Source organism: Zonotrichia leucophrys, chromosome 4 (genome assembly GCF_028769735.1).
Source record: "Zonotrichia leucophrys gambelii isolate GWCS_2022_RI chromosome 4, RI_Zleu_2.0, whole genome shotgun sequence".
NCBI lineage: Eukaryota > Metazoa > Chordata > Aves > Passeriformes > Passerellidae > Zonotrichia > Zonotrichia leucophrys.
This window is the reverse complement of record NC_088173.1, coordinates 52651249-52672981: the sequence shown is the minus strand read 5'-3', so window position 1 is coordinate 52672981 and position 21733 is coordinate 52651249. Positions and strand designations below refer to the sequence as shown.

The 21733-nt window shown below is 54.6% G+C and overlaps 2 protein-coding genes and 2 long non-coding RNA genes across 10 annotated transcripts in view; 1 reads left to right on the top strand and 3 right to left on the bottom strand.

Moving 5' to 3' along the window:
- Nucleotides 1-2217, top strand: part of FRAS1 (Fraser extracellular matrix complex subunit 1) — a 104438-nt gene extending 102221 nt beyond the window's left edge. For both annotated transcript variants that reach the window (XM_064711710.1, XM_064711709.1), the window contains 4 exons: nucleotides 69-235; nucleotides 544-749; nucleotides 1043-1189; nucleotides 1579-2217. In XM_064711710.1, the coding sequence (XP_064567780.1) occupies nucleotides 69-235; nucleotides 544-749; nucleotides 1043-1189; nucleotides 1579-2148 (1090 nt within the window). In that variant the 3' untranslated portion in view covers nucleotides 2149-2217. The remainder of the gene's footprint in view (nucleotides 1-68; nucleotides 236-543; nucleotides 750-1042; nucleotides 1190-1578) is intronic.
- On the bottom strand, nucleotides 2124-3401 carry LOC135447030 (uncharacterized). Its single transcript, XR_010439985.1, has 2 exons — nucleotides 3065-3401; nucleotides 2124-2422 (listed from the first exon to the last, which is right to left on the bottom strand). It is a non-coding gene; the product is annotated as an uncharacterized LOC135447030 (long non-coding RNA).
- A 1643-nt stretch (nucleotides 3402-5044) lies between these two features.
- LOC135447028 (uncharacterized) lies at nucleotides 5045-14171 on the bottom strand. 6 transcript variants are annotated; one of them, XR_010439981.1, is made up of 7 exons: nucleotides 13926-14171; nucleotides 10591-10714; nucleotides 8951-9067; nucleotides 8109-8333; nucleotides 6969-7123; nucleotides 5743-5865; nucleotides 5045-5390 (listed from the first exon to the last, which is right to left on the bottom strand). XR_010439981.1 is itself a non-coding variant. In XM_064711708.1 (4 exons), the coding sequence occupies exons 1-4, from the start codon at nucleotides 14138-14140 to the stop codon at nucleotides 8178-8180; spliced, it is 612 nt and encodes a 203-aa protein (XP_064567778.1). In that variant the 5' UTR covers nucleotides 14141-14171; the 3' UTR covers nucleotides 7846-8177. The 6 variants fall into 6 exon arrangements, 1 of the variants encoding a protein (XP_064567778.1); XR_010439980.1 differs by having other exon boundaries at nucleotides 5045-5379; XR_010439982.1 differs by having other exon boundaries at nucleotides 5045-5290.
- A 4464-nt stretch (nucleotides 14172-18635) lies between these two features.
- Nucleotides 18636-21699, bottom strand: LOC135447462 (uncharacterized). The gene is made up of 3 exons (XR_010440145.1): nucleotides 21472-21699; nucleotides 20541-20630; nucleotides 18636-18881 (listed from the first exon to the last, which is right to left on the bottom strand). It is a non-coding gene; the product is annotated as an uncharacterized LOC135447462 (long non-coding RNA).
- Nucleotides 21700-21733: the final 34 nt, after the last annotated feature.

Below are 21733 nucleotides of genomic sequence, written 5' to 3'. Positions count from 1 at the left end.
CAGGGCCAGCCCCTCTGGGCTGCACAAACCTCATCTCCCCTTTCTTTCCTTCCTTCTCCCCCTTCCAGGTTTTTGATCCCGATTGCCTTCCAGCAGACAAACCGCCCGGTTCCGGTTGTTTACTCCCTGAACACAGAGTTTCAGCTCTGCAACAATGAGAAGGTTTTTCTCATGGATCCCACCAAGTCGGAAATGTCTCTGGCAGAAATGGATTACAAAGGGGCTTTTTCCAAGGGTAGGATTTACCTCACCTCTTCTGCTTGTTCCCACTGTTTTTCCCTGCACAGCTTCCATTTCCTGGAGAGGAAAGGGCAAAACCCGGATGTGGCTTTGCCTCTTCCACAGCAATAAATGGCATTTTGAGCATCTTACAGCCCTGTAAAACAACAACGTTCTCTGGCACCTTGTTTTGTCACTCGCACCCCCCAAGCCCTCCCCAAACAATACAAACCCTTCTCAGCACAGACTCACCTGTGGTCTGGCACACTTGGCTCTGGCAGTGTTCCCCTGGTTGGGGGATCAGCTGCTGCTCTTTGTTCCCAGGGCAAGTCCTGTACGGGCGCGTGCTCTGGCACCCGGAGCAGAACCTGAACGCGGCGTACCGGCTGCAGCTGGAGAAGGTTTACCTGTGCACGGGCAGGGACGGCTACGTGCCCTTCTTCGACCCCACGGGCACCGTCTACAACGAGGGGCCCCAGTATGGCTGCATCCAGCCCAACAAGTACCTGAAGCACCGATTCCTGCTCCTGGTGAGTGCTCTGCTCCTGCTTCCCCTCTGGGATTTCCTCTGGCAGCAAGCAGATCCTGACTGCAGAGGGATGAAGAAAGGAGCTCACTGGATCTTTTGTACTGCTGGTGCAAAGTGTGAGCACAGGACCGGTTTTTCCCCACCCTTTGTCCATGAGTGTCCCTTAATCCGTGCCTGCATGTAGGTGTGGAGATGGGGCATTTGCATTAGAGCCCTTACCCAGGTAGTGCCCTGCCTTCCAGCCTCTTTTGGGAAAGCAGACAGCATCCCTCAGGACACTTCTGTGCCTTCCAGGACCGAAACCAGCCGGAAGTGACGGATAAGTATTTCCACGATGTGCCTTTTGACGCCCACTTTGCTTCCGAGCTGTCCGAGTTCCACTCGGTCAGCAGCATGCCCGGAGTTGACGGATTCACTCTCAAGGTGGATGCTCTCTACAAGGTATGTACCCAGTGCTTTTGGTAGCCCAACACTGACTTGTCTGTCCAGGACCTCCCAAACACTTGGTGAATTGCAGGCTCTGGGCCCTCAGAATTCACCTCTGACACAGGAAATGGAGATTAGGATATTATTCTGGTGATTTTATTTTTTTTCCTGAAGCATTAATGAAAAAGCTCTTTAAAAGCATATTATTCATGTTCCTGAATAAATTACTGCCTCTGGCAAAGGCTGGACCTCCCACTGGGTGGTCTGTGTTACTGCTTAGAAAAACCCACTGAGATGAATTTGTCAGACACAGGACACAAAACACACCAGCTTTTAACAGAATCACTTGGTGTAAAACCCGACCGATGTTAATGACATCTGTCCGTGCCTTCTCTTTGGGAAAGGTGGAAGCTGGGCACCAGTGGTACCTCCAGGTGATCTACGTGATCGGCCCGGAGGGCACGGCCGGGCCCCGTGTGCAGCGCTCGCTGGCTCGCCGCTGGCAGCGCGGCCGCAGGGACCTGCCCGAGGCGCTGGATGCCTCCCTCGTCTACGACAACGAGGGCGACCAGCTGAAGAACGGCACCAACATGAAGTCGCTGCTCTTGGAGAGGGAGGAAGCTGCCGCCGCAGCCTCCTTGGCCCAAGCGGGCGCCTCCCTGGGCAGCGCCTTCGCCGCCCTCACCCTGCTGCTGCTGGTGCTGTCCGGCATTTGCCTCCTGGCCAGGGAGTGCCGCAAGCTGCGGAGGAAGCGGGAGGCGGCCGGCAGCGCTCCAGAGGAGCACCCCTTGAACACCAAGGTGGAGCTGCCCCGGGGCGGCCCGCAGGCCGTGGGCAGCCGGTGTTGCACGGTCAGGAACGTTCATCCCCCGCGGGACTACGGCGGCGGCTGCCAGGGGCACGGCAGGAAGGTGAAGCAGGTGAACTTGGAAGTCAAAGTCCACAGCAATTTGCACGACGGCACGGAAGTTTAATGGAGCACACACGTTGGGAAAAGCTTTTTATAAACTGTAAAATAAAGATAATCCCAAACTGAAAAGCCACGTGGGTGTTTTTTTTAGTCTGCTGAGGAGGGGCAGCTGTCAATTCCCGCTGCTCCTGTCCTAGCGACTTCGCCGCGTGGCATCGCTGCCCTCTCTCGGTCCTGCTCTAGCTCGGCGGGCTCCAGCTCTTCCCGGCGCTGGGCAGAGTGGGGAAACAATCCTTCATCCCCGGCATGTGGGAGCTCTCAGCCCGTCTCTGCGTCCTCTGGAAGAGAGTAAAGCTGAAATAAAAACTTCACCCCGGGTGCCCGGGCTTTCCTGTCCTCTGCCGCCCTTACGGTCCCGCTCATTCTCCTGGGGTGCGGCGGGAGCCCCTCGGAGCTGCGGCTCCGGGGAAGGGAAGGAGGGAGTCACGGGGTGCTCTGGCCCGGGGGCGCTGTGGCCTCGGGGGGCACCGGGCCGGGAGTGCTCCGGGGCGCGGTGCCGGCCCTGCCCCACCCCGCCCACCTGAGCTCTGACCCCGCCCCTTGTGCCTCCCGGCCCCTCCCCTGGTCCCGCCCCCTGTTCTGTCAGGCCCCGCCCCTCATTCCTGTCCTGGCCCCGCCCCCCGCACCGCTGTCCCGCGGCCACGCGGGGGCGCCGCGCTCGCCCCGCGCTCCGTGTCCGCCAGAGGGCGCCCTGCGGGGTCCCGGCCCCACACGGCGGCTCCGCGCCCGCACCGGGGAACGGCCGCGATCCCGCACCCGGCAGCGCCCCGTGCCCGCGGCCGTCCCGGGCCCCAAACCGATCCCGGGCCCGGTGACACCTCCATCCTCCCGACGGGGGAGAGGCGGCACCGCCCGGGACCCCCCGGCAGACCCCGAACGCCCCATCCCGGCTCCGGCTGTGGGCTCCATCGCCCACTTACGGTCAACCTCGTCCTGGCGTCATAGCAGGAGCGGGCATCGAGCCCAGGCTGGGCTTTGCCCAGTCTCAAGCCCAGTCCGGCCGAGAGCCGCGACCCTCCCGCCGGGGCAGAGGCAGCACCGCCCCAGGAGCGGGCGCCGGCAGGACTCGGTCTCACAGCCCCGTCCCAGTCGCGGCCCCGCCGCGGCGCTCCGGGCTCCGAGCGGTCCCCGCCACACGGGGCCGGGGCTCACACAACGCAGAGCGAGGGTCCCGGGACAGCGGGACGGGGCCACAGAGTGCGGGCACGGGATGCTGCAGCGGGGCCGAGACGGCGGCCGGGGGTGCGGATCCGAGCACTGCCGGGGTCTGCCGAGGTCCCGGGCGGTGCCGCCTCTCTCCCGTCGGGAGGATGGAGGTGGCTCCGGGCCCGGGATCGATTTGGGGCCCGGGACGGCCGCGGGCACGGGGCGCTGCCGGGTGCGGGATCGCGGCCGTTCCCCGGTGCGGGCGCGGAGCCGCCGTGTGGGGCCGGGACCCCGCAGGGCGCCCTCTGGCGGACACGGAGCGCGGGGCGAGCGCGGCGCCCCCGCGTGGCCGCGGGACAGCGGTGCGGGGGGCGGGGCCAGGACATGGGTGAGGGGCGGGGCCTGACAGAACAGGGGGCGGGACCAGGAGGCACAAGGGGCGTGGTCAGAGCTCAGGTGGGCGGGGCGGGGCCAGCTCAGGTGCGCGGGGTCCCAGAGCGGCTGCGCGGGGCGGGGCCGAGGTGATTTAGACCCCGGAAACCGCCTCGATCGCCGATTGCTCACTCAGAGCACGGTGCGGACGGAGCTCCCTGTGCGGGCTCCGCAGGTGAGGCGCGGAGGCTTCAACCTCCCCTTCTGTCCCTCTCTCTACCCCTCCCTCCTTCTCCGCGTATTCCCTTTCTTTCTCCGCCTTTCCTCTTGCCCTGAAACGCTCCTTTCCTCTCCTCCCAAACTGGACCCACCCCCACTGCTTCCCGTCCTATCCCTTCCCCGCTTCTCCCTTCTATAACTCCTCTCTCCACCGTCCCTCTTCTCCCCCTTGGCCTTTCCCTTCCTCTCCCGCTTCCCTCCTCACTCCGACCCCTCTCCCTCCCCGTCCTCACCACCCCCATCTCTCCTGGCTCCCCGTCCTCCCCTCTCCTCCTTCCCTCGCACCGCGGGGCTCCGGGCGCCGGACAATAATAAAGCCCTGGGGGCCGGATGTGAAGGTCCGCCTGAAATGAACGGGTGACGAATAATTTTTGGGTGCAAAAATAACCAACACAGGCACAGGGGTTTTGCAGTAACAAATCAACAAGATGCAATTTATTGATGGTAACCACAGCTAAATATGCGTTTGGTTAGAGGATCCAGGGAAGAGAAGGATAGGATAAGGAAAAAGGAAGGAAAGAATGTTAGGGAATGGGGTATAGCTACCAAGACGTGATGCCTTCGGGGTCCCGCCGCCGATGCTTGCTGGTACACGTCTTGGGGAGATTCTCGGAGAGGCAGTCGAACCGAACCCCAGATAAACTGTTCTTGGTTGGGGGAAGGGTGGCCGAAATTATGTTTCCATGCAGGGGAAAAGGATAGATTATGAGACAGAGTAAGGATCCATCCTGAACTAGGTGAAGTGTCTGGGAGAGGTGAAGGGTCTGTGGAGCTAAAGCTGAAGGAGAGGCCACGTTCCAGAGACAGCAAGGAGACAGAGAAAGAAAAACAGAAAAACCACGAGGTCAATCTGCCCCCGACCTAGGAATTTCTCCGATAAAGAAGAATTAGTGCTAAGTGTCATGCAAGATGAATATGTATGAACTTATTGTGAAACTGTATGCATATGCATTTGGAAGGGGGATAAAAGGAGGTCTGAAATCTTCAGGGGTACGCATGCCCTTTTGGGGAGGCTTGCGTCCGGCGCGCGTCGTAATAAAAGCATACCGGGCTTTACAACTTTTACATAATGTGAGGTTTCTTTTCTCCGCAAAACAATTATTCCATTGTTTTCATGGCCAAATGCTCCCAGGTATGTTTACTCTGGGCGGGTTCTCCCCCTTCCCTGAGTTGGGAGGGGGTACAGTCCCAGTCTCTGGAAGGAGGTGGCCAGGGGTGCCAGAGGGGTTCTTGGTTCTTTGATGAGGGGATTCGCATCTCTGTTGGTCCGTCACGGTGGCTGAAGACAGGCAAGAGGGGTCTTCTCTTGGAGGGGAGGGGAGCCACCCCAGAGCTCAGTTCAGCCAGGCCTGAAGTTTGGAAGAAAGTCCAGTTCCGTTGTTCAGAACAGGGCAGCATGCCCCTTCGAGTACAGCATGGCATGTTCTGCAGACACCATCTGTAAACGCACTAAATACGCATGAGACTTTCCCAACTGGCTCAACAGTTTTTAACCCTTCGGTGGTCCTTTTCTCATGACAATTGTGAGGCAAAAACTGAAGGATTTCCGGATGGACTTCCACACCGGAGCCCGGTGCCCCAGCCCTCACTGGGGTCCCCACACGGGGCCGGAGCCGCTCTGCGGGTCCCCCATTGCAGTTCAACACAGCGCCCCGCACCGCCGGGGCTGCCAGCTATGTCCCAGCCTCCCCAAATCCCTTCCCTCCTCCCCAGCCTGAGGCCATCATCCATCAGCAGCATTAAAGCCCAGGCAATCTTCCCCCACAGGTATTAAATCCCAGGCAGGAGCCCTCAGAGATACCTGAAAATCAGTGGAATGCAGTTTGGAGTTTTTCAGGATCCAGCTGCAAGTGCACAAGTGAAGGAAAGCTTTCACAGGTAGGTTCCCCTGGAGGTGTGCTGCAGACAGATGTGCATCCCCTTCCTGAGGGAAAAGGATTTGTAGAGGCCACTGCTGAGGCTCTGAGAGGAGCTGAGCTTCTGCAGGGAGAGATGTCCCCCCCTGGGCACAGGGGCTGCCCCAGCACAGGCTGGGAGCACATCTGGCACTGCCTTCTCCTGCTTTGAACACCGACTGCATGTTCTCCATCCTGGAGCTCAGGGGGTGAAACCAGCTCAGTTCAGGCAGCTCTGTCCAGTGCCCCCAGGGACACCACTGGGGTGAGGGTTATAAATGCCAGTCCTGTGCCACATAACCCTGTCCTTGTCCCTGTGCTGCTGCTGAGCTTCCTTGGAAGCTCTGCTGCTCCTGGCACAGCTGCTGTCCAAGGCAGCAGCTCTGCATGGCAATGCCCACACTCCATGGGGCACTGGGAGGTCACTGCAGCGGGAATGGAGCAGGGAATTTGGGGCTCTGGGTGTAATTCATCAGAACTGGCACAGCTGACACTGAACCCCAAATCTGGGCCCCACACAGAGAACAATCCTTGTCCTGCCCTGTCAGCTCAAACCCCTGGGCTGGGAAGTTTTGGGAATTAAATGTATGGAATTACACAAATCACAGCAAGCAGCATCACCCAGAGGGACAATCCAGGTCCCAGACAATTCCTCCACAATCCACTATGGGGGAAAACACCCTGTGCCTGCCAGGAGCTCTGGCTCTGCTTTTCCTACCAGCTCCTAAGCAGTGTCAGGGCCACCATGAGAGCTTTAAAATCTAAATAAACCCCAAATCCCACACAGTGAATAATCCAAATAAAGAAATGCATTCTTGTCATCCAAGCTCAAAACTGCGTTGAGAGTTCTGACAACAAGTTGATGGGATTCCCAGGAATCTCATGAATGCTCTTGGTTTCATTTTCACGTATTTTTTAATCCCTCAGTGGGCAGCCTGTACAACTTACCCTGGGATTTAGAGGCTGAGCAGGGCTGCCTTTGGATTGACCTTCACCTCTGGCCCCAGCCTGTGCAAACACACCTTGTGCCAGGGTGGGTGAGCTCATCACCTCAGCTTTTCCCTCCTAAATATCCCCTGCTTATTTCCCTGCAGATAAACTCAGACTTTGCCCCAAACCACCCACTCCTCACCTCCATGTGGCCTCCAAGTGTCCATTCTGCTCCTCACAGGTACCCTGGTGACACCACGTTGGTCCCTTTGCCTTTCTCCAGCCCGAGGCCGCTCCTCTGCTCGCTCTCTCCAGCCTCATCCCACAGGGATCCTCTTGTCCCTTCCCTGCTGGCTGCTGCCAAGGAAGGAGCACACAGTGAGTCCCAGGCTGCCCCCTCAGCCCTGGAGAGTCCTGGCTGTGGGCCCTTGGATTTCCCAGGGGAATTGTCTGCTGGGCTCCTGTCGGATCTCAAGATCTCAGTCCTGAGATGCTGAGCCTCCGAGACCATTTTGGGGGGCTCAGGAGTCCTGGAATGCTGCCAGAAGTGTCTGGTAGCTGGACTTTAACCCTACACAGGAGACGACAAGGATGAGGGCTTCACAGGGTGAATGGTGGAAAGATTAGCTAATTAGAGGGTGAGAAACAGGGTTTAGGATTTATGTACAGGGGGGTTTAGAGGAGTAAGATGGAGGAATTGGGGTGTGTCCTACCCTCCTTCTTCTTCCTCCTCTCCTCCATCTTCTTTGGCCACGGTGGCACCTTTGGATTGGTTATTACTAAGAGTACACCGAGTTATAACAATAGATGGTATTGGGGAAAAATGATAAATATTGTACACGTAACAAAGGGTATAAAGATACGTGGCTGCCCGGGAGGGCAGAGAGTGTGCCCATGGCTGACTGCTGAGCAGATCTTTGTTCGGCTGAAAGAACATCTTTTAGATAAACAATTAATAAACATAAAACCAGAAAGAAGAACTGAAGCCTCTTCTCGTCTTTCGATATGCGGGCTGCCCCAAGGCCACTCTGGGCCCTTCCAGGCCCCTCAAACAGCCGAGATAAACCGGACAGGCTCCCTTCAATGACCTCAGCAATTCCCTCACAAATGCCACCTCACTGCCCCTGACATCCCCTCACATTCCATTTTCCTACACAAACAGTTCCTGTATCCTCTCTAGATTACACCAGGTTTTCAGCTGCATGGATGGCATCATCTGTGCCCACTGCTCGTTATTCACCCAACCAAAATCCAGAGCAAATGTTGGTTGGGCTTTAATAAGAACTTGAAATAACTTTACAGCAAAACAAGTCACCTTTTTCTTGTGTGTTTCTGGACTTACCTCTGAGGGTGTGTGCTGAGCTCTGGGTGGAGGGGCCTGTCAGGCTGAATGGCTGAGTTTGTGTTCTTCTCACTGGGCACCAGAAATGCCCCAGTCCCTTTTCCCAGGCTGTTCCCAGGCTGTGCTCAGGCTGTGGCAGCACAGGCAGACACAGCTCTCAGCACTCCCTGCTCCAAACACAACTCTGGCCTCCAGTGCAATCTGTCTCTGCTGGGAGCCTTTCTCCTAGAGAAATCAAAGAATGGCTCATGGCAAGTGGGAGAATGAATGTGCACAAAGGGAAGTAAGGAATGGAATGCTGCTCTAGGAGCCCTTGGGATCTGCAGGGCTGCTTAGGGAAGGGGACAGTCCCTCCCTGCAGTGCCCACAGCCCACCTGCAGCACCAGCACAGCTGCCAGCTGGGCTCTGCCAGCCCCTCTCTGTCACCCTCCCTGTGCTGCTCCCTCTCAGTGCCCTGGCAATCCAGCCCTGAGCCTGAGCAGCCCCGAGCTCTGGCTGCCAGCCCAGGGACAAAGGGACACTGCCAGGGATGAGGCACATTCCCAGGGATGAGGCACATTCCCAGCAAACGCTCCCAGCAGAGCACACAGGCACCCTGGAGCTCCTGTGGGGGCTGGCAGGAGGGCACAGCCCCGGGGGGTGGCAGTGGCAGGGACAGCAGCAAAGTGCCACGGTCTGGTGGCACAGCAGAGACACCAAGACAGCAGTGCCCATGGAGGGGCACAATGAATGCTGCTCCCTGTGCTGCCCCATGCCAGCAGAAAGCTCCAGGGGATGGAAACTCCTCCCCTTCCCCCAGCCCCAGGTCAGCCCTGCTCAGTTTCACACACCCAGCTCTCACCTCCAGCTGCTCTGGGGCTGCTGCCACATCCCTGCCAAGGTGCCAAGGCCACCTGGGACAGGACTCCCTCTGTGTCCCAGGGCACGGCAGGGACCAGGGTGCTCCAGCAAGGACAGCCTGAAACCAGAGCAGATGTCTCAGGGTCAGCAACGGGCTGGGGACAGGAGCTCTAAACCCAGATTGCTGAAAACAGCCCCCAAAATGTTCCATGATCACACCTTTAAAATGGCTCCAAAGGGCAGCAGCTCTGGTCAGTACCTGCACGATTCACACAGGCCCTGTTTGCAGAATTCCTGGTCCAAACCCTCACCTTTCCTGCCCAGCACTGAGGGGAATCTGACACAGCATTAATAAGTCACCTTTGCTGAGAGCAGCCACCACCCCAGTCCTCCAGCCTTGGCAAGATCTGCAGTGAATGGACCAAAGTTCTAATCCTGAACCTAAATTTCTGCCAGTTTTTGTTAGAAAGATACTGGACAGTAAATCATGCAACAGAATTTAAAAGTTGCACAAGGAATAACAAGGCCCAGAGCAAACCCAACCACCCCCATCACTGCTCCACCCCAGTTTTGGGAGAAATACTGATATCATTTCTAAATACTCCCCTTCCCTCCCACTCAGTCCTTCCCTGCACATCCCTGGAGAGGATTGACTCCATCTTTTGTTCCCAAGAGCCCCTCTCCAGCCCAAAGCCCACTTCTCACAGACACAAACTGAGCAAGCCTGAGGCATTGTTCCCAGCAGCAGATGCAATTCCTGAACTCCCTTTTCCCTGGATTGCTCTGCTAAGCACTTGCAGGAAACTCACCTGAGCCCAGAGACTGCTGTGCTTTCCCAGAGGGAAACAGAGCCTGATGGGCCCCAGCTCTGGCCCCACATTGCCCTTGTTCCTGCTGACCTGGGAGCCACAGGTGAGCCCGGTCCCTCAGAGCCCATCCCTGGCACCAGGAGAGCTGGAGCTGTTCCCAGATGCCAGTGCCCTGCAGGGCTGTGCTGACAGAGCACAGGCTGAGCTCTGTGCCCTCACCATCCCTCATTCTCCTCCCAGGGCTCCCAAACCCTCCCAGCCCTGCCCCTGCATCCGTGCCAGGCCCAGCAGGGGCTGCCACCCAGCCCTGCCCCAGCCCAGCCCCTGCTGTCACCCAGCCCTGCCCCAGCCCCTGCAGTCACCCAGCCCCTGCAGTCACCCAGCCCTGCCCCAGCCCCTGCTGTCACCCAGCCCCTGCTGTCACCCAGCCCTGCCCCAGCCCCTGCAGTCACCCAGCCCCAGCCCTGCCCCTGCTGTCACCCAGCCCTGCCCCAGCCCCTGCTGTCACCCAGCCCTGCCCCAGCTGCCCCCCTGGCAGAGCTGGGAATGCTCTGAGAGCTCCTGAGCCCCAGAGCAGTCCTGGGGGCACAGACAGTGCCCAAGCTGCCCCTCAGGGCACAGCAGACCTGGGGGCACAGACAGTGCCCAAGCTGCCCCTCAGGGCACAGCCACCACCGCAGCTCCATCAGCCCCAGGGAACTCTGGCATTTGTCCCTTCACCTCTGCCCTTGTCCAGCAGGCACAGCTGGGGCTGGGCTGGCACAAATGGCATTCCCATGGCAGGTAATGCCAGCAGAGAGCAAAAGAGGAGCCCTGTGTCCCTCTGACTTACCCCACAGCGTGGGCAGGAGCAGAGCCCTCCAGGCCAGAGCCTGGTGCTGAGGCCTCCTGCCTTTGGCTGCCCAAACACCAAAGCTTCTGGCAAAGATGGGAGGAGTTGGATGATTTTTCCTGCCCTGAAAGAGAGGAGAAAAGAAAATTAAGTCCACTGTGGAAGTCAAAGGATCCCAGCTCTCATACTTCTGCTCTGATTGCTCCCTATGGGGTTTTATCCATGAGAGGTGACACCAATTCAATTCAAAACACAAACGTGTCCTTTGCCAGCATTTTTATTCCTGACTATTTCAGACAATAACAGGAAGCTCATTTTTCATATTGCATTCTCTGCCTAATTTGAACAGAACCATTTTTATCCCAGACCCCACGTGTCAGTCATTCAATCCTTCACCACTGGACTTTGCACAAAGGCAGGGACACTCAGGATGCTGCATCACAAGAAATCCCAAAGAGAATCCCCTCCAAAACCTCACAGAGAAAGGATTTTTGCTTTTGGGACACAAGAAAGGCCTTTGACCATTTGCATCCATGTGGAAAACCCACACTGAGCACTTGGCTTTAAAGATGTTGCACTTGAAGTTACAGACATGGAATTGCTTTGGGATTTGGCATTTCCTGCACCCACACAAACACATTAAAGGAATGAAGTGCAGAGTCCCAAAGTTTGGTTATTCCAATGCTGCTTTGGTAGTGCCACTTGACACACCAAAATACACAGCAACACTTCAAAAAATGAAAAGCAACTTTCACCCCACATCCCCCTTCCTTTTGATTTTGCAGTTTTGGGCTCCTCTTAAGAACAGGTTAAAAGAAAGAAGAGAAAAGGCCAGGACCTGCTACCAGCCAGTGCACCAAGCACCTGTTCTCCACAGATTCTCCTTACAGCTGCTGGCTTTTCTAGGAAAGCTTCAGTTCCCCTTAGCACAATCACCTGCAGCACTCAGTGGCAGCCCCAAGGGCAGAGCACATCTCTGTGCTGTCCCGGGAGCTCAGTCCCTCTCTGTGGGACAGAACCTGCTCTGGGCCCCAGGGCTGACTCCAATCCCTGCTGGCTGAACTGTCCAGCTGTAGGATCCAGCTGGATGCTGAGGGGCAGAGCGTGTGACCCTGTGTGAAAGCCAGGCTCCAAAGGCAGCCCTTGGTGCCCAGCAGTGCTGCTGGCAGCGCTGGCACAGATGGGATGGGGCCTGCCCACAGCTCTGTGCCCTGGCACCGAGGGTGGCACAGCAGAGAGGCTGCTGGAAGTGAAACCAGCGCTGCATTTCCATGGGCACTGATGGCACTGAGAGCCCAGCACAGGAGCCCCAGGTGCTGCTGCAGGCACAGGCTCTGAGGGAGCCCTGCAGCTGGGACAGCAACGCAGCAACAACAATGCCCAGGCACAGAGAGATCCCTCCCCAGCTGCTCCAACAGCTGAACCTCTGTGGCTCAGCCTCAGGGCTGTCCCTGCTCCAGGCAGGAGGAGCCACACAGCCCCCAGGCTGGGGCACACCCTGCCCTGCAGCAGGAAACAAGGGGTTAATGAAGCTTTGGGGACAGTCCTGTCCCCAGAGGGGTCTGACAAAACATCCACCAGTGTGCATCTTTAATAAAGACAGCTTGTACCTATCCCTGCAACAGACTCACCTATGTTATTTCCTCAAAGTCCCTGTTTGAAAATATTTTGCTATTCCAAGTGTGTAAACAAGACTGACCATGAGCTCTGCACCCTGGCCACGCTCCCAGCCCTAAGGAAGAGCTGGACACCCTCACACTCATCCAATCTGAGGCGCTGCTGCTGCAGCATTAAAACCTTTAAAAGCCACCCTGCCCCGAGGGTGTCCAGCCCTGGGAGGTGCCCGGGTGCCAGCCCAGCGCTAGGGATGGGACAGCAGGAGAGCAGCAGCGACAGCCACTGCAGCCTCGGCACTCCCAGCACTCCGGCTGCACCGTCCTCACTGCCCAGCGACTCCCAGCTCTGTTCCCAGGATCCCAGCAGGAACCTGAGGGCCCTTTCCAGATGCAAATCCCCAAAGAGCCGCTGCTCTCCCCTCTGCCCACCCTCCTGCCCCAACTCTGACCCCTTTGATCGCCACCACCCCACCCAGGACACAGAGGAGGCTCTCGGGTGCCAGCTGAGACCCAAATCGTTCCGGTGCCTCAGGAAATAAACACAAACAAACTCGTCCCTTCCAGGGTAACAAAGTGTCTCGGTGCCCAGTTCCTGTTTCCTAAGGCAAAACACACGGAGCAGGGGAAATGGCAAGTCCCAAACCCAACAAAACCCAGTTTTCCATGGGTTTCCATCAGGGCTGCTCAGGGTTCCCAGCGCCCCTCAGCGGCAGCCACAGGAGCAGCTTCTCTCTGGGACCCAGGGGTGGGCACAGGGACCCCCATCCCGCTGCTTCCCGGGACACAGAGCCCAGCCCAGCCCAGCCTGAAACATAACAAATGCAGTTATTGCCTCTGCCATTCGTGTGTTAGCTCTGGCACAGTGTGAAACATAACAAATGCAGTTATTGCCTCTGCCATTCGTGTGTTAGCTCTGGCACAGTGGTATTGACCACAAAACTCCTGAGAGAGTACAGTCTGTAACTACTGCTCTTGATAAAGCATCATCTGTCAGTTCATGTATGCACTGCAGAGCTTTAACAAATAGCAGTGCAAGAGATACTATTCTAGACTGTAGCATAATAGAGACTGTGAAATGGTAAAATGCTTTTACACGTAAGGAACTCAGAAAATGGTGTAAGATAATTAGGTGATTTCCCACATTTGGGGACAATCTTATCTGAAACGCAAGATAACAGAAACAGAAACCAGAGCACCGAGAAAAAAGGAAAAAATTATTGACCCTCGTTGTCATATACCGAGGGAGTGAAAATAAAACAGGGTGGCACCACAGGAAGAAATAAAGTCTATTGGTTTAATCCACAAGATGGCACGAAGGTTAAAACCAAGCAAAAGAACATCTAAACTCCAAGGACTGTTTAAATATGTACAAACTCGAATGAATATGCATACACCACTGCAATGGAACAGAATCTAGAGAACACGGTTTAAGGTAACCGGCTGCTCCTGGCAAACAGCCAAGCCTCCCAGCGCTGGCTTTTATCCCTTAACAAACATGTAAAAATTCTAAGGAGGAACTTTGTTTCTCACACAACAAAGCGCTGCCCCCGCAGCCGGGACGAGCCCCAGCTTTATTCCACGGAACGGGATCCCAGAGAGCCGCAAGGCCCGGGACAGCCCCGTCCCAGCCCCAGCGGGTCCCCCGCAGCAGCAGCGCCCAAAGCAGCCCCGTCCCGCTGTGGGTGCCCCGGTGCCCCTGGCCCCGCTCCGGCCGCTCACCTGAGGGCACCGCCCGCCGCCTCCCGCCGCCGCTGCCGAGCCGAGGGCATTGGCCCCGCTCCTGGCTCCGAGGCCGCGTTCTGCGCTGCAGGGCGCGCTCCGGGGGACGCGGGCCCGGGCAGGGCCAGGGTGGCCCGGGCTGAGGCGGCTGTGCCAGCGCTCTGTCCCCTCACGGGGCTCAGGCCGGGCAGCGGGGCCCCGCCAGCGGCCGCCATTGCACCGCGGAGCAGAGTCAGGGACGGCCGAAGAGCCAAGTGCGGCCGAGTGGAGCCGAGAAGAGCCGAGTGCGGCCGAGTGTAACCGAGAACAGCCGAGTGTGGCCGAGAACAGCCGAGCGTACCCGAAGGGCCGACTCTGGCCGGGATTTGCCGAATCGATCCGAGTTTAGCTGAGGTGAACTGAACGGAACGGGACGGAACCGCGTTCAGCCGAACCGAACTAGATAAGCCGAACCGAACTAGATAAGCCGAACCCACGCGAGATCAGCCGAACCAGCCTGAACATTACGGGGTCGGTCGAACCGAACCTAGCCGAGCTGAGCTCCCAATGCTGCGATCGGCTCCGAGTTCAGCCGAACCGAGCCGAGCTCGGCCGAACCCGGCCTGCTGCTCTCGTGCCCATTAATTAGCGCGAGTGCAGTCACAGCCTAATGAGCGCTGAACGTGTCACAGACACACCAGCCACCCTCCTGACACTGATGCTCCCAGGGATTTTCCTTTTTCCAGGGTCCAAGCTCATCCCAAGGAGTGAGAAAATGATGTCGGCATAAGGAGCTGAGCAGTTCTTGGGAAGGGCCTCGCTGGACAAGGGACACAAATGGCACAGGGAGCATTTAAAGCAAACCAAGTGACAAAAACCCACCTTTAGGTCAGAGAGAGGCTGAATCCCCATAAGGAAATCCACTGAAACAATAAGCTAAGTGATGGAAATTCAGGGTTTGGCTGTGGCCACCACCTTCTGGTAGGAAATGTTATCATATTATCCCAAACAGTCACAGAACAAAACAAATAAAGGCATTTTAAATCCTAAGCTTATGAAGTGTAAGTGCAAATGAGATCAAATGCACAAATTCAGGTAAGATATGGACCGTGATCACTGTTTCTGTGGTTAATGGCTTTGTGTTTGGACCTGGGTGACTCCCTCTCCTCTGTCACCTGGGTGTCCTTGCTGTGTTTCCTTGAGTGTCCCAGAATACCTTGGAAGAGATTCTTCCCCTGCTCCTGCCTGTATTTGTCAGAAATGGTTCATTTAGACAGCACAGCACTCACAAAGAACCAGCCCCTCAGGAGTCACAGCACCATTGCCCTCTCCCTGAAATCCTGGCCAGCAGCACCAGCTTTGTGCCCTATCCCCAAACTTATGTCTGCCCAAAGTTTTCAGTCCCAATTCAGCACGACAAGAGAATTGAAAAGGATTCAAGTCTTGAACATCAGATGGTGACAAAAATGGCCTATTTAATTCCTACCTCTTAACCATGACTTATTGTTATTTCTGCCCTCTGTGCTCCCTTGTCCCTACCCATTCTCCTGGGCAGGATTATAAACTGTACTTTGAAATAACACACTTGCTGCAACCTGAGGAGCTTCAATATCAGCACCTTGACCTTTACTTTCTGAATTCCCATCCCAGTAGCAGTATTTCGGGCAGTGTAAAGTTTTACAATTTGATTTACTCCATACAATTTCGAGGCCACATGTTCTGCACACCCCTTTCCTCCCTCACAAGCATTTGTTACCTGCCTGAGACAAAGCAGCTGAGGTAAGGCACAGACACCAGGTGAAGACAACCAGGTAGTGCAGGAGGACAAGGAGCTGTGCAGAGATTTATTTTATTTACGTCTCTGTAACTGGAGCTCTAAGATGGAGCACAGCTCAGCCAGCAAGGACCTGGCAGGGGCTGCAGTGCCCTGCGTGGGGCTGGCAGGAGCCAAACTGCATCCCTGGGGAGGCCGTGGGCCCAGCCCTCCCTGGCTGTGACACTGGCCTCTCACTGAGCACCTCCATTCCCGTCAAACAGAACACTCAGGAAGGAACACAATCAACAATTCCAACTACAGAAACCACTGAGGTGCCTTTCAGGACCCCACAGTGTTCAGTCAGTTCTTACTTTGCAGTGCATGAGGTATTTCAGCAATAAATTCCCTGTCATTGCTAAGAGCTGAGCAGCTCCTAAGTGGGAGGGTTTCCAGTTATGTTTTTCTAACAGCAGCTCAAAGCTTAAGCAGTTTTTGCATCCACCAGCCTGAAGCCCATGGATTTCAGGCATCTTGCATGGATGTTTTATAACTTAACTGGAAATCTGTGGCTGCTGCAGCCTCTTTGTGCTCCTGGACTCAGGAGAGGCTCACAAATATGGCAGCTCCTCTGGCTTGCACCTGTGGGACAATCCTTCTTTTTGCCAGGGGCATTTCCATCACTCACCTCAAGTTTTAAGGGTTCATCAGGCACTGATGTGGCTGAAATGCTACAGAACCAAAATGGTGCCACGTGTGGTGCTGCATTTACCCTTTCCAAGGGAACAGCAGCAAAGGCCCAGAAAGCAAACAGCAAACAAAATAAAGAGAAGTTACCCTGAGGGTCCAAATTTTCTGAGGCCCCCAGTCTGTGTGTAGTCAGTGTTAATTATGGAATCTTTAAGAACAGCAGGATAGGGAAAAGATTACAAACCCTCCCAATGCCTCCAGCCTTCCAATCACAGCGTTCCACCTGCACTCTGCTACATCCATATGTTCTCCTCGTGAGCCAATTGTACAGATTGCCCTGGACTCTGTGACACCTCATTTTGTGTCTGTTGAATCTCCAGCTCCTCCTCTTCATTTATTCTGTGCAGAATGGATTCCAAGAAGGGAAGATGGAATGAAATGTACTGAGCCACCTACCAAGGAGAAGACAAGAAAGGCACTACTGGCTGTGGTCACTGAGGAAAACTCCACGAGCTTTGAGAAGTGAGGATATACATACATCACTGCTGATCTCTTCCACGTCCCCATCCATGAGAAAGGATTTGCCAGCCTTCTCAGAGGGCCCCTGCAGCAGCCTGTGCAGCAAGGGAACATCTCTACTCCTCAGCTGCTTCTTTTCTGGAATGTATAAGCAGTGTCACAAAACACAGAACCAACCACAGGGGCTCCATCTACCACCTGCAGACATGAGCCTTTTTTCCTCACAAGGATCCCACACTGACTCGAGTGCAATGACCAGATACCTAACAGGTCCCTAATGTTGTGCTATTTAAAATTCCTTCTCCCCCAGTTCCCTCCTATTCTCTCAGGTGTTCCCTTTAATAAAGATCAAATCTCCCTTTTCCTGGAAAAGTCAACTGCTATGGAAGTAACCTTTTTCCACTGACCAGTGAGTACTTTGAACTCAGCATATGCAATGCAAAGCTGTCAGCTGAAATACACAAAATTATTCAGCTTTTCCTCTCCAGAGGAGACATCTCTGAAGGGTCCCTGAGAAGGCAAGATGTCACAGCACACACACAGTGCACAAACAAGGACAGAGGCCTGGCACAAGTCCTGCTACTCCAAGGGACACATTCCACACAGACACAGAATGATCAGAGCTGAAGTGCTCAGGCAGCAGTGGCTGGTTTACCTCCAGATGCATGGATAACCTAAAGTGCAAATTCATGGGGGCTGTTTTCTAGCTGTGAAAAAAAATAAATTCCATTCAGACTCACAAATATTCTCAGCACATTTTCCCTGTGTGTCTCAGCTCAGAGATTTGGATCCTGTCTGTACAAGAGTTAAAGACAGTGGATCTGGATGAGGCAGAAAGCTGTGCTGCCACGTTCACTGTCCCTGTGCCAGCCCTCACTGTTGTGCTCCCATGTGCCCAAACCAGTAACACACTGCAAACCCAGATCTGTCCTGCCTGCTTTCCTTGCAGCATCCTTAACTGCTTCCTAGAGCTTATTCTCCCCTCACACGTGGATCTGCTGTTTGTGCTGCCATCAAGGTAAACCTCTGTGACCTACCCTCGTGCCTGACAGCCACATTCTGAAAACAGCACAGCTTTTGAACACTTGCTTTGCAATGTATTCCCTACAACTCTACTCCCTGCTCTGTAATTCCCTTCCTTGTTACTCCTAGAAGTTGTTTTCCTTCCGAGACACTCACAGGTCTTACTAACCACACAAAGTAATTCTGCAATAGTGAAGTCTCCAGACAAGTTAAATGGGAAGCTTAAGACCATTAAAGTATAAATTAAATACTAAGCAGCCATGGAAAATCAAGATATTTGAGAAATATGCAAAGTAAGGGCAAAGCTACTTCTGACCACATACGACATTGTTGGTGGGAGATTGTTCCAAGGAACTTAAAAAAAAAAAAAAAAGTAGTTTCAGACAGCATGGCAGTGGCCTCGAGCAGTACTTGTAGCTGTAACCTTCCCATCGTTCCACACGCCTGGCTCAGAGGAAGCCCGTCCCAGACCGGCGCTGGGATAATCGCTGCTGTTTCAGGCGAGCCGCAGTTCCGGGGCTGTCCGCGGGAGGGCAGCACCGCCAGCGTTACAATTGTCCCTCTGGGCTTTACCCTCCGCTCCATGCCCTGTCCTCCCCCAGCCATTCCACGCCTTTCCCGCAGTGCTGGGGCAGTGCACGTGGGAATGAGCGCTTCCAGAGCACGGCCGCGCTTCCTCCTGCCGGCACACTTACCTTAAACTTCCGAAGCAACTGCGCTGTCACTTGTCTGCTCCTCCTCTGGCTGTTGATCCTTATTTCGGTTTCTGCCCCAAAAGCCGAGTGAAAACTGATGTCTGGGAGCGGGAACAGCCACACCGCGGCCTGGGCCTGAGGCACACCTCACTGGGCAGGGCTCCCTGTCCCTCAGGTGACAAAGCCAAGCCTAAAATTTCCTGCCTCGTGGTCGTAAGGTGGCCATTGATAGAGAACCCGTGAGTTTCCACTTCTGTCCTGGTGCTGGTGGGAGCTCGGTGTCTGGAAAATCAGCTGCTGTTGTGACAACAGCCAAACACAGCCATTAACAGAAAATAAAGTCAAGTAACTGGCAGAACAACTCAGCCCAAAAACATAACATGCACTGCAAGGCCAAGTGCCCCAGTGGTGAACCACAGCAGACCCCAGACTGCAATCTGGAAACACCAAGCCAGGACAGCTCACCTGTGCTCTCTCCTGCCCAAGCCCTACACACAATCCCTGAATATTTATGGCAGTTTTGCTGGAGAGGCTGCAGTTCAGCCAGCCAAATCATCCCACAAGCTTTGGTCAGCTTGCCCCATCAGCAAGACTGCAGCATAGAACTGGAAGAGAAGCAGTGTAACAGCAGATTCAAGGCAGAGATGAGGGATGACAGCCTGGAAATTGCATTGGAAGCAAGCCTGAGTGCATATGGAATGTCAGTGGTTCTTGAAACACTTATTTCCATTCATGCAAGGTGAAGAAAGTTTTAACCATAGTCATGCAGAAAGGTCTCAACTAGGATGCACATTTTACCACAGGAACAGGCAAGTGCATAGAGGAATACAGCCCCAGAGACTCTGGGACACCTGGTACATTTCCAAAGGCTTCTGCATGCCAAGTTCACACACATGAATTACCTCTGAGACAAAAGCGCTGTGTCCCAAATTAAGGGAACAACAGCAGCATAAAGGGAGCAACTCTTGGAGAGAACGGGAGTGATGCATCTGCTGCCCGAGTGCTCTGGGCAAAGCCCTGACAGCCTTCCTTGGAAAGGGAGAAACCAGCATTGCCCAGGCCACACAGGAAAACATCAGGAGTCAGGAACAAATCTCTCCTCCAGCACAATAAATTCCATTGCAGACCCATCCCTGGCTGAGTCCACAGGTAGTTTCTTTCCCATGGGAGGACAAAGAGCCATGGAAAGAGAAGAGAGAAGAGAGAAGAGAGAAGAGAGAAGAGAGAAGAGAGAAGAGAGAAGAGAGAAGAGAGAAGAGAGAAGAGAGAAGAGAGAAGAGAGAAGAGAGAAGAGAGAAGAGAGAAGAGAGAAGAGAGAAGAGAGAAGAGAGGCTCCTTCCAGCTTCTGCACTCTTGTCACCAGGGGAAAAACAATTCCCTAAGAAAGGGGATGGAGCTAAAGGCCAGGTGGCTCAGAGTTTGGGGCAGCAGTAGGAAAAACTCCTCCCAAGGAGACTGAACTGTGGAAAAGCATCCCACCAATGAAGTTAGACTGCAATTTTGAGCTTTTTCTACAAGTAAGTGAAAGAGACATTTCTTCTGACCACAGCAGAGAGCTAGCAGCCTAAAAGCCTCTCTGCACAGATTCCCTGCTATCCAGGGCTGCCAAACCCCAAGCTGCAGACAAGCTGAGCTCAACTCTGGAACCTAGGGTCAATTCCAACAGATGTCCAAGACAAGAAGGTCTTCTTCCCTAACTTGTAGTTTTATTTCAGAATCCTCTAGAGGGGCTGTTCTCCTTAAGGAACACATCCCACAGACCCTAAGGCTTAATGCTCTGTTCATTTGATTCCATGTGAAGGCCAGCTCTGCTCTGTAGACAGCTTAAACTAAGTGGTAGAGATTGCTGTGGCTACAGACTCAGCTGTCTACAGGATCCCCTGTCAAGGAATACGTGTGGAATCACTTGAAAGAAAGAAGCAAACTCATTAAATATTCAGGGTTTTAATAATTTACCTGGTTATGACCTTCTCTTCATTGATGAAAACAGAAGGCAGATGTTGCGTCTTCATAGTCCCTTTCTTCATTTACTCAGAAGAGGTGAATCTAAGCAAAAGGTGAAAAAAAAGTAAATACATCCACTACTGCTACTCCAAAAGATGGAATAGTAATCAAGCACAAAGCTTTAGCTGGCTAAGTGACACAGGCTGGGACAGTCAAGCTGAGAGCTCACTACACCATATTTTGACTACTTCACACTTAGCCTTAATACCCAAGTATTTCCCACTCCTCAAAAAAAAAACCCCATAAGCCATTCCCATCAAGTGTATAACAGTAGCCTTAATCCCAAGCACTACATCTACCAGGACTTTCTCAAGCAGTTTTAGGACTTGTTCAACTCCAGGATTATGCTGGAGTTGTTAGCAGTCTGAGACAGCAGCCCAGCTACTGGCCAGGATCCATGTGTCCACTATGGCCAGAGCGTGACCACTGTGACTCTGCCAAGCACCCCATCCAGATTCCTAAAACTAGGCAAGGGAAGGAGTGGTGATGGTCAGCAGTGTCCTGCAGCACACCAAGGAAGCAAGTGGAATAGCAAAGAGAGAACAAGACAGTAATTTCAGGGAGGTAGCAATACAATTTACAGATTTACACACAGGAGTTCAAGCATATTATGCAGGCACCGAGCCAGAGCCATGAGACTTCAACAATGCATTCCTCAATAAACTTAATTATGGAGTCTAGGCTCCTTCCTTCACCCTCAGGTACTAGAATAAAAGGAAGACTGAGGAGTTAACTGAACAAGTGGCATCACACACGGCTGGGAAAAAAAACACCTCAGAGAATCCCATGAAAAGCAGTAACATCTCCAAAGACTGCACTGGAAGTTGATCATTCCATTTCCATTTCTCTTATTTGGACATGATGACAGAGGAATTTGGCTCACAGCACTTGATGTCCATCGTCCCTTATGCCAGGGGATTGACTTAATTATGGAGTCTGGGCTCTTTCCTTCACCCGAGCTGGGCCGAATCGAGCCGAGCTCGGCCGAAGGCAGCGAGCAGGCCTGGCCCGGGCGCTGCACGGCACGGCCGCTGCCGCCTCCCGTTACACACCGGGCCGCTCACGGCAGCCGCCGCCTCTGCGTCCGGGCCGGAGGGCGGCGGGAGCGCGGTGCCCGGCACGCCCGGGGAGCAACGGGCCGGGAC

What these genes read in the sequence shown, in the direction of transcription:
- LOC135447028 (XM_064711708.1), bottom strand. Translation starts at nt 14,140, where the DNA reads ATGGCGGCCGCTGGCGGGGCCCCGCTGCCCGGCCTGAGCCCCGTGAGG. An exon ending in GCTCCTGCCCACGCTGTGGG is followed by an intron (nt 9,068 to 10,590) that starts GTAAGTCAGAGG and finishes CTCTGGTTTCAG; the next exon opens with GCTGTCCTTGCTGGAGCACC. An exon ending in CAGCCCCAGAGCAGCTGGAG is followed by an intron (nt 8,334 to 8,950) that starts GTGAGAGCTGGG and finishes TGATTTCTCTAG; the next exon opens with GAGAAAGGCTCCCAGCAGAG.